General features: G+C 40.0%; 1 protein-coding gene across 1 annotated transcript in view; it reads left to right on the top strand.

The window, feature by feature from the left end:
• The window catches only part of lrrk2 (leucine-rich repeat kinase 2), an 83709-nt gene that overhangs the window by 5454 nt on the left and 66180 nt on the right, over window positions 1-12075 (top strand). Inside the window, exons 3-6 of the mRNA XM_088340458.1 lie at window positions 41-114; window positions 6091-6179; window positions 7644-7781; window positions 10553-10687. Of these exons, the coding sequence (XP_088196584.1) occupies window positions 41-114; window positions 6091-6179; window positions 7644-7781; window positions 10553-10687 (436 nt within the window). The remainder of the gene's footprint in view (window positions 1-40; window positions 115-6090; window positions 6180-7643; window positions 7782-10552; window positions 10688-12075) is intronic.

Genomic DNA, 12075 nt, shown 5'->3' with positions numbered 1-12075 from the left:
CATATATGTATGATCTATATATGTCTTTTTATTTCTACAGGTGGGCTTGTCCCTGCTATGCCAGGTGCTGGAAATACATCCAGGAATGCTGGAGCACTTGAACACATCTCACCAGTAAGTCCTGTTTTCTCAAGAAACAACTACACTGCTTTATACTAGTGTCTGAAATAATGCCTGCCCGGACGCCCGGGGCGTGCATCTTTGACGTCGGGCGTACAACTTACAAAACGTCTCCGCCCGGGTGGCCGACAACTTATTCAAGAAAAAAAAAAACGAAATATTTTTTTTTCAAATCAAATGTTTGCTTTTTTTCCGATTTCGAAATCTTCGTTGGGTTTGGAAATTTCGGAATTTTGTTTAGCAATTTGCATACTCGACAGCCGACCAAAAGACTGCATCGAATAACTTGGTGCCTCCGGACTTTCCCGAGCGTTATAAGGAATGGCATTTGCATATCATTTTTTCAAAGTAGACGCACAGAGAACAATAGAAAAATGGATAAGTGGTTAGGAATCAAGCCAAAACCTCAGCCCCAGAAGAAACATTCAAAAGAAGCAAAATTTTTTTTTTTTTTGCGTCTTAATGTGTTTCAAGTTGTAAAAAATGGGGCAGGCAACTTGTCATAGTTGTCTGCCCTGGTGTCCGCTAACTTTTTGTCACCAGTTTCAGACACTGTTTATACTAAAGTATGTTTCTATAATCTGGACTCTGGATTGTAAAAGTAAAAGTAGTGTTGATTTGCTACAAATTTTGTCGTTCCCTTAATTTGGTGCGGTTTTATTTGATTCTGTTCACAGTAATCAACAGGAAAGATAAAAACAACAAAACACATTATCATCAAATGTATTGTTTATTCCTGTTATTAATTTTTGACTTTAAATATTTGTATAGTGTTATACATGCATTCCCTCTTTTATTTGAGTTTTTGTTTTATTGATATTATACATCTATTTTCCCTTTTGGCTGAATGTGTTGTTTAGGTGGGAAATTGCATATGTACACACTCCCTCAACTGTCTGTATCAACGGTAAAGAGAAAACATAAATGAAAATATTTAAGGGGGAGAAAAAAACGTTTCCTGGCTGCACTTTGGACACGCAGATGTATTTTTGCATTTCATTGCAAGAATGTTCTGCACAGAACACAGTTCCTGATAAGTCAGCCAGGTGTGCGCTTTAAGCATGAAGTTAGGTATTGTTTTTTTTTGCGCAACCTATCGGTTGCTTTCAAATCTTTTTTCACCGAGCAACAATGTCAGACTTCTCCTTTGAGAAGTCTAGCATTTTATACATTCCTGAAATGCGCTAGCAGGTTGTGATGAATCCTTTTAAATGACGTCTCATTTCACAATGTCTGTAAGAAAAAGGTATGCACCAACTCAAGTATAGGCGTCATTTCAAAAGGGGACTGTATAGCAGGACGCAAATTCACTATAGTTTATTAACAAATACAGTCGGGAACAGTTTTATTTTCTGGATGACATGTAGAGGCCTCAGGGTGAGCAGAAAAGCTTGGATTTATACACATCCATCCATCCATTAACTGCATCGCTTATCCTCAGTAGGGTCGCGGGGGTGCTGGAGCCCATCCCAGCTATCTTCAGGCAGTGGGCAGGGGACACCCTGAACTAGTTGCCATTAACCTGACATGCATGTTTTTGGAATGTGGGAGGAAACCCAAGTGCCCGGAGGAAACCCACGCAGACACAGGGGGGATGCCGTAGCTGGACTTGAACCCTGAACCTCTGCACCTTGGTGCTGCGTGCTACACCACCCTCCACCGTGCCGACCAATTTATAAACATATTAAGACGTATTAAGATACTGATTTTTTTTTTTTTCCATTAAATTATTATTGATAAAGGCTGGGCAGCAGGGTGCATGAATGGTTAGCAAGTGTGCCTCATACCTCAGAGGTTCTGGGTTCAATTCCAGCTACCTGTGTGGAGTTTGCATATTCTCCACTTGCCGACGTGGGTTTTTTCCATGGCACTCCGGTTTCCTCCCACATCGCAAAACATGCCAGGCATGTTACCAGCAGGTTTTAATCTGGCGTAATTATGAGTGAGCGTGTGAATGTTTGTCTCTGTGTGCCCGTGACTGGCTAGCATCCAGTCCAGGGTGTCCTTTGCCCCACTGTTTAACGACAGCTAGGATGGGCTCTGTCACCGCTTATTCAAGACAACCATCTGGAAAGAAATGAATGAAAAATTAAGGATGGAAAATTAATCAAATAGTTCAATTATTTCTTATTTTTTGAATTGTGCTTAAAAAAATGTGCTAATTTAAGTAATCAGATTCAGATTCAGATTCAGATTCAGATTCAGATCTACTTTATTGTCATTCTAGTACACGTGTATACAGAACGAAATGTCGATGCATCTGACCCCCACAGTTTCCTTGAATGTACAGATATAAATAAAGTTGTATTGTAATATGCTACGTATAGTATTTTACCATAGTGCCGATAGTGCAAGAAGAGTAGCTAACCAGATGTGCAAAATGGGCAGTCAGGTTAACAAGTCAGGTACACAGTAACATTAACACTGTAACAATAACGCTGTAATTACCATAGTGCAGAGAGCAATGTGCAATGAGTGGCAAGCTATAAAAGTAGTGCAAAAGTCAGATTAGCAGCCGTTTAGATTTAAGTTAACTATATGTTAGATTGACCATTTAACAGTCTAATGGCCAGGGGGACTAGACTATTGCGGAGCCTGGTGGTCCTGCACCGCACACTGCAGAACCTCTTCCCAGAGGCTAGCAGAGTGAACAGTCCATGATGGGGGTGAGAGGGGTCCCCGGTAATGTTCTTAGCATGGGATAGGCAGCGCTTCTGGCCAATGTCCTGAATGGAGGGAAGTGTAGTCCCGATTATTTTCTCTGCTGTCCTCGTTACCCTCCTCACACTACCCCAGTCGGTAGCGCTGCAGCCTCCACACCACACAGAGATACAGCTGGTCAGGATACTCTCTATGGTGCCCCTGTAGAATGTGATGAGGGAGGGTGGGGGCAGGTGGGCTCTCCTCATCCTCCGCAGGAAGTACAGGCGCTGCTGTGCCCTCTTAACCAGTGATGCAGTGTTCACGGACCAGGTGAGTTTGTTTGTAATGTGCAGCCCTAGGAACTTGATACTGCTGACAACCTCCACAGCCTTGTTGTTGATCACTGGTAGTAATCAAATAAATTAATTTTACTAACTCTGATAGGTAAAAAATAACGCATGGCTAATTGTAGCATTCAAGAAAGTTAGTGTTGTAATATTAAATTATATCACTGTATATATTTGGTCATAATTGTACCTTTTCTTGATTTATAACCTAGCTAGTCGTAATTAAATAAATTCCTTTGTTGAGTTGTGATTAAACAACTGTTATAAACAACTTAGATCATCCAAGTGTGGGCCTGTCAAGTTGACAGTTTTTAACTCTTTATTTATAAGCGTCATACTGGCCGCTTGTAATTTTATTGTTATTTTGGCTATGAAAAGTTAAAAAAGTGATTCTTTTTTGTCACGACCAGAACAGAAGAAGGACCCAGATTTGTAACGCTACTCTCAAGTCTATTGAAATACAGAGGAAAGGCAGCGGCAGCAATTCAGTCCTCGCTGGACGCGGGAAGCAAGCCGCTCACGGGATCGGAATGTGTTCCGAATGCGGAAGTGGATCTTCCGGAGCGGGAGATCATAGCGTAGTTGGACGGAAAAACAGGTCGTTAGCCGGGACGGGAGATCAGAACGTGGTCGGGGTCAAAAAACGGGTCGTAGCAGGAGACAAACGGGGAAATCAGGAACGGATGAGTGGAAAATGGGGACAAAACGGGACCGACAGGCGTAAGAGTCAAAAAATGCTTGCCTTGTGAAAACAGAGGTTTGCTTACGGACTGACAACAGGTGAGTGAAAGGACTGAGCTTAAGTAGGACGGGGAACCAATCAGGTAACCAGCAGCAGCTGGTGTCAAACGAGCGACAGGAGAGTTTAATGAGTAATCATGACATTTTTGGTCATTTTTTTCTAAAACAACCAAAACGTTCAGCATCTGGCAATATCTACCATAAGTATGTGTCAAGACAACGTAATAACAACAAAAAACAAACAAAAAACAACAAAAAAACTGAGTTGGATTTTTCAGGATTATAATGAAGTAGAGACTGAAACTGAGCATGAACACATTTTAAGGCAACAAAAACTGGAAAAATGAATTGTTAAAAAAAGGGTTCTTGGCCATTTTTCACCATGACCAGGTGTTTTATGGGCCAGTGTGGTAGATGGTAAAGCAATGCCTTGAGACAGAGATCCACATCATACATGAACCATCAATACCCCAATTTATTGCCCCTGTGAAAATCAAAACACATGAATCAATGTTCAAAGAATTCAGATATTTAAAAAAAAATGCTTTGCAAAATGCATTCCTTATTTTGCCCCGTATATGTAATTTCTTGCCTGTGATCAGTCCGGTGCCACACGTGGATGCCAGTGAGATACGATTGTGAGAAGTTGCTGCTACCTTGTAGGTGTTTTGGAGAACTACTTTTATTCAATTTGTGGAATCCAACGCTGTGGATCTGTCCAAGCTGTCTTTAACCCTGATAAACCCACTTTCCAAAGAAGGGTTCTTGGGTTCTTCAGGGTTGGTTGCTGGAGTTTGCTGTTGCACCTTGTGGTGGACGTCACAACAACTTTATTTAAGTTGTGCTTTATTTTGTAGCCATAGTTGCCTTGAATGTTATCATGATAAACTCGTAGAACAGATATCGACAAAGGGTCCGCGTGCAGTAAAAAATTCCTCCACCTTTTACCTCGAATAGGTTTTGTTTGAGCCTATGTACCGCCTTGTCAGTATAAGAATAAGTGTACTCCATTTCCTCTGTGCACTTGTGAACTGGTTGCAGCCATTGTCTTCGACTCATTTTTATCCAGAATATTCTGTAAATAAATGTCACGGTTGCCATGGCGCCCAATTGGCGCCAGCTGCAGCTCGTTGACAGATTGGCTTCCCTTCTATTTAAGCTCAGTGTTCTCACTCACCCTTTGTCAGACCGTAAACAAACCTCTGCACCCGCTAGACATGGGTTTTACCGGTTTCCCGTTTGTGTATCCTGTCCGGTTTCGATCCCGTCTGTATCGTCCTGTTTTGATTTCAGTCTCCGGTCTCCAGTGTCTGGTATTGTGCCCGTCATACTCGTCCTGTCTGATATCTGTCTCCAGTCTCCTATATCCGTTAGCAATCCTTTCAATCCCGTTCTGTCCAGTATCAACATCATCAGTCCGGTATTGGCTCGTGTAACTGTTATCAATTTTGTTGGTCTCTTGCTTTCGGCTGTTCCACGCCAGACTTCTGTCTTTCTTCTTTCGCCCAGCGATCGCTGAATCACTGGCGTTTTGTGTTAACGTACATGACTGCCCCATTTCCCGTGAAATATAAGCCAGGGAGATTCGGTGGTCTCTGTATATCCCTCGGGATGTTGTGGATGTTACTGTATATGCAAAGGGAGTCGAAGGGAAAATATGAGGAATAAGGGGACACTGAAAAACAGAAGACGAACTGGAGCCCGTGAAGCCGCTGCGTTTGCACGCGCCACCGTCTTGGAATTAAAACGGTCTTTAAATAAATGTGTAATGGTGTTTTTTTTTTTTTCTTGTGAAAAATCAATTCGATTTGTAATCTTACTTTCTGATAACATGTATTTTTTAATTCCATTTTGGCCAGCTCTAAGATGAACAAATTTAAGTCTTAACTTCCATTTCAAGATTCTAAGACAACCTTTGCTCTTTGTGCGGCTTCTAAGATGAACTTGCCTTTCAACTGGACAATCCTGTTTTAGCTTAGGCAATGGAAAAATACAAACATTATGCCGGTTGGGAAACAATAATTGGTGCGTAACCATAATAATGTTTAAGAAAAAAAGGAATACTTTGACTAACTTTATTTTTAACTCTGCACAACGATTATATATGTTTTTTTTTTCAAATATATGACCTACTTTTTACAGATTAAATGATCCTATTTACCAAATGTAATATGTACTTTTGTGTAAAACTATAATTGGTTTTGATGGCTTTGTCTTTTTTATGTGTGTGACTTTGCAGGCTGATTCTGAAGGTTCTTTCACAGTACCACTGTGACACCAGAGTGACCATTGTCGCACTCCGAGCTTTATCCTTCCTTCTACACTCAGGTGATTCCTGCACAGATGGATATTTGTGGCTAAATTTAATCATCTCTATTTTTGGTTTTGGTAAGAAGTGTTTTTATTTTGCTGCTTGTAGGAACAAGGCAAACTAGGATTAGAACACTTGAGTAGCCCCAAACCAGTTCTGAAAACAGCCTGTGTGGGTCATTTCAATCCTAGGGAATGTAGTTTTTAACTGGCATAATGTTTTACTGGTTGATTGAGCCGATTTTAAGCCTAACTAATGATTACAACGTGGTAGTAACATAATAATAACACAGTCATAACATAGAAATAACATGAAAGGTAAATAGTTTCAAAATGCATATGAAACTAGTATCCCTAAAAGCTAATCAGTAAAGAAAAAAAAGAATCGCTCAGCTTCAAAAGCCCGGCGCACAATTGGTGCCAACCGCATGGGTAATTCGGCGTCCATGCCTTTGGCTGCAGAACGCCAACGGCACAGTGCCCCCGCACACCTGACGCCATTTTCAGAAGCGACATTTTTCGTTTCGCTCTGAGTTGTTTATGTCACGTGTTTATGGATCATGTGAACATTCAATTTGGCGATTACGAAGACGAGCACCTATTTACTACTGCACTGCAAGTAAATATGAATGTGGGCTATGTCGCATAACACCATGCCTATTGAAACCATACTGTAAAGAATTGTGCCAAACAGCAAAAGAGACCTTTCATTTTGTGTTGTTGTCGTTGTTAGTTGCCGCGGTAATGGACCAAATTTCATTTGCTCATTATCGAGAATTAAGGGAAACTTTAGCAAATGGACATTGACGCCAATGAAACAGAATAAGATTTTTTTTGTTTTTGATAGACAACTTCTGCTGTGGGCAGCTGATGGGTTAGCATGTCCGCGGCACAGTTTTGAGGTTAATGGGATCGAATCCAGCTACCAGCATTCCTGTGTGGAGTTGGCATGTTCTCACTGTGCTTGCATGGGTTACTCTGGTTTCTTCCCATATTCCCAAAACATTAATTAATTGGCCGGTCCAAATTGTCCCTAAGTGTAAATGAGTGAGTTAGCTGTCTGTCTCTGTGTGTCCTCTGACTGTCTGGCAACCAGTTCAGGGTGTCCCCTGCTCACTGCCTGAAGATAGCTGCGATGGGCTCCAGCACCCCCGTGACCCTACTGAGGATAAGCGGTGCAGATAATGGAACTTCTGCTGCTGTTCATGTCAGATGTATAAATTGAGGACTTATTTAAAACAGCAGTGTTTGAAATGTAGCAAAATATTAGCAGCTTGTAATCTGGAATGGAAAATCGGATTGGATGTGTGTCTGAGGATGAGCAGAATCATTTAGTAGTGGCAAGTCTAATTCATAATCGTTTTATAGTAGAGCCTTTGCAGAGCCAAAGTTTTCTTGTTGATTTGTATGAACTGTGTTTGCGAATAAACAGGTCTTGCTTGACAATATGTGACATCCTCGTGGCTTCTTTGTCCCATGCAGAAACGATTGCTCTGCAGCTTTTGGAAGACGAAGAGGAGGACGTTTTCTTTTTAGTGGTGCAGTCCTTGAAGCTTCACCCCTCCAGTGAGGAGGTGCAGTTGCAGGGCTGTCGAGTTCTGCAGGCACTCTTCTGTCAAGGTGAGCCTCACGTGTTTGGGAATTGTGTCAAAAATGAAACCTTAAATTGACTCAGCCTATTGTTGACAAGTGTGAAAGGCAATTTTACGATTAGAGCGGGTTAAATTTGTTTTGTAGGCTGCAACAGTCCACTCAACACCTCATTACGTAGGTATAACACGGTTACTGATCTTTTAACTCATTGCATTTTGGAGAATATTAATGAATATAATTAAAGATTAAACACAACATATAGAAATGAGATGAATATACGACAACTAGAACTGACATGTTACAAGGAAAATACAATGTATTAAAGTTAACCCAAAGGATTTCTTACAAGAAAGAATATGTTGTAATTGCCATTAATAGTCTAATCACAGCATTTTCCATTTGTATAATGCGAGTTAATAAAACTATCATGTTTTTATCCTTTTGTGGGAGCAACCCTTTTAAAAATTGGTGTTGAGGAATTCAATTAATAACCAATCATGAATCTGTTTTCGAAAGCAAATGAATTTGGCAGAGTGGCCGGATTACATTTACTACCTTGGCAAGACATGAGGAAAAATTTGTTTGGTATCTGTTTTTTCTCATGCATTTATGAATACATTACTTGCAGACATCTCCACGTACATGATATATATTTCCTTTTATATTTATTTATAAATAAAGAAATATGATTGAACTGGTTTTGAAACACTTACAATGAAAACAAGTGATCATATGGTGACCCTTTTTATTAGTTTAATATTCATATGCATTGACTTTTGTATGATATTCAAAAAAATATCTTGATAAATTAAATAAATACCCGATGTGAATAAAAAATTTGCAAGAACAGAAGAATTAATTTTATAGGGGGGAAGGCGGGGAACTACATCAAGGGAGACTGGGTAAATCAACAGTTTTTTTAGCCATATTTCCAAAGTGTTTTTGTGAATTTTGATTAAAAGATGCTTATCTCATGAGAAATGTTGTATAGGTCAAGTTCAGATATGCAGAAAATCTGCTTGTCTTGTTATCTACTTTGACTTAGACACTGATAGTTTTCTATGAGAAGCCAATTTAAACTCAATCGACCCCACCAAAAACTGAGGTTTGCATGTAATGTGATGATATATTATCATTGTATTTTTATGATTTATATTGGGCGAGCCAGATTAGAAAGGCGGAGATGTGATATGTGGGCTGCGGCTGTGTTTGCCAACCCCTGGTTTAAGTCAAGTCAAGTCATTTTTATTTGTATAGCCCTAAATCACGAAGAGTCTCAAAGGGCTTCACAGATTATTACACTATATTACACAGACTATTTTTCAGCCGACAAGAAGAGTAGGTTATTCACATGCTATGGAGTAGAAGTGAGTTTTAAGTTTAGATTTAAACATTTCCACTGAGGTTGCAGATCGGATCTCAGGGGGAAGAGCATTCCACAGCACCGGTGCCCGGATGGAGAACGCTCTCGAACCAGCAGAACACTTCTTTGCTCTTGGGATCACCAGAAGACCGGCACTCTCAGATCGTAGGCTTCGGACCGGGACGTAGGGGCAAATCAGATCTGAAAGATAAGAGGGAGCAAGTCCATGTATGATTTTGTACAATACTAAGAGAACCTTGAAATCACATCTATGGCTAACTGGGAGCCAATGCGGGTTAGCCAAAATCGGTGTTATGTGATCGTACTTTTTTGTCCTAGTTAAAAGCCTCGCTGCGGCATTTTGTACCAGCTGAAGTGACTTGATTCTAGACTTCGGGAGACCAGAGAGTAGTGCATTACAGTAATCGAGACGGGAGGTAACAAACGCATGAATTATAATTTCCGCATCAGACTGAGACAGTATTGAACGGATTTTAGCAATGTTACGAAGATGGAAGAAAGCGGTTCTAGTAATTTTCTTTACATGCATTTCAAAGGATAGATCAGGGTCAAATATGACACCTAAATTTTTAACTGAGTCACTCTGTGTGATGTGACATTTGTCAATGTTCACAGCAGTTTTTGAGAATATATCACGGCATTTAGATGGACCAATGACTAACATTTCGGTCTTTTCAGAGTTAAGACGCAAGAAATTGAGTGACATCCACTCTTTTATCTCAATGAGGCAGGCCTCCAAATTTCCACAGTTTAGTGTGGGAGATTCCTCCAACGGAAGATATAGTTGAGTGTCGTCTGCGTAGCAGTGGAAGCTGATATTGTACTTGCGAATAATATCACCTAATGGAAGCATGTAAATGCTGAAAAGAAGGGGGCCAAGCACTGAACCCTGCGGAACACCGCAGGTAACATTAAAGGGCTCAGATGTCATTTCACCATATTTAACACAGTGCGTCCTATCTGAGACAGCCACCCTGTCGTGCATCTGTAGATTTCAGCCATTTAGTATGTGTGGTATTAATAATTACTTTAGCAATTTCTTCCTGTATGCATTGAATCTTCTTAGTAAAGAAGACCATTAAGTCATGAGCCCTGGGGCCATATAGTCAAGTCATGTTTATCTGTATAGCCCTTAATCACAAGGATTTTCAAAGGGCTAAACAGACTATTGCAAACTACAGACTGTTATTACACCACCCCCTGATCTAAAACCTACATAAGGGCAAGGAAAAACTCAAAAAACTCAACATAAGAACCATTTTTACATTATAAGGGACATTGTGTATCATATAGAATAATATTTTGGGGAGGTCCTTTGGATCAACTTTTAAAGTGCTTTTCTGGCTTGGATTTTAATTCATAATTACTTTTTGTTTTCTTACTTGACTAATCTACCTGAATTGTGACTGTCCAGTGAGTGATGAACATCTGGTGGAGTTTCTGGAGAACCAAGACCACATTGTGGTTCTCGCTGCCCTGCATGGGTTTCCACACAACCCTGAAATTCTTCTGGAGGCCATGAGGGTTCTCCTTCCCCTTTCCAGACCCAGTAAGAAACACCTGCATCATTATCGACATGAAAATTTCAATTGATCGTTTTAGGATTAGCATTAGAATTGCAGTTGTGGTTATTGTCATTGATAACATTGTAATTTAGATAAAGTTGCTTTAAATTATTTTTATTTGGTTCAGAATCTAATTTTGTGATTACCAATTTGGCCAGTAGGTGCTGCTCACAATTTCCCACCCAAATGACTTCCCAAAATAGTCAATTCAGGTATTTGTATGGTCCTTTATCGTCTCGTTTAATCCAATTATTAATAATCATGTTATTTATGTCTATTTATTTATTGTCCTCCACATAAAAGCGATTGTCTGACAGTGAAAGTACAGAATGTGAAAAATATTTCGAGTAACACATTGTGGAAAGTACCATTGCGTTTTTTTCTCTCACTTTCCACAAGTTCGGGAAAGGATAACTGGGAATTGTACTCCAGCAAATGGTCACATGTTGACAATAATGCACATGAAACTTCAAGAACTGAAATGAGGGATACATGACTAATAGGTAAATTGAATTTGTGTGAAACACCGCCCCTGTTTACAAAGTTTGAAATGTAACACTTACCTCTTGGAAGCTATCGTTTATTCCACATTGCTTTGATTGGACTTTACATTGGGTCATTCTGCAATTTTTTTTTTGTAATTCCTGTAATTAGTCTAAAATAGATGTTTCGAACCAAGAAAGTTTTATTTAGATTTATTCGACCTAATAAACATGTCCTCCTATTTTAGTATGGAACTAGGCTTTGGACACACTTCTTAATCAATTAATAAACAGACAAGAGGTCTTAAGTTCTTAACTTAATCTTATTTTTCATACTATTGACAATAATACAATATGGTTTTTCAATATATATATATATATATATATATATATATATATATATATATATATATTGAAAATCCTTTGTTTTTGTACAATTGCTATATCAAATACTTTCAAACAAAAAACGAAACCTTTTTATGGGCTCAAGATGTCAGGACCAGAACAGAATCAGCACCCAATTGTGTAACGTTTACCACAGGTTTTATTGAAAGAAAGAGGAAGGGCTGCGCCCACGATCCGGTGTTCGCTGGTCGTGGGAAGCAAGTCGCTCTCGCATTCAGATTGTGATCCGAACACGGAAGTGGATCTTCCATAGCGAGCGATGGCGGTGTCTGTGACGGAAAAACGGGTCGGTAGCCGAGACAGGCAGAGCAAAATCGTGGTCGGGGTCGGAAACGAGTCGTAAGCCAGGACGGGGAGAGTAGATGTAGTCGGGATCAAAATTGGGTCGTAAGCCGGGACGGGAGAGCAGACGTGGTCGGGATCAAAACAGGTCGTAGGCGGAGACAAACGGGAGCAAAAATGAGACAGGCGGGAGTCAGGGTCAA

The sequence above is a fragment of the Urocampus carinirostris genome, chromosome 7, assembly GCF_059441175.1.
Source record: "Urocampus carinirostris isolate Australia breed hairy pipefish chromosome 7, RoL_Ucar_1.0, whole genome shotgun sequence".
Classification (NCBI taxonomy): domain Eukaryota; kingdom Metazoa; phylum Chordata; class Actinopteri; order Syngnathiformes; family Syngnathidae; genus Urocampus; species Urocampus carinirostris.
Note: the sequence above shows the minus strand (reverse complement) of the source record. Positions and strands in the feature narration are given on the sequence as shown.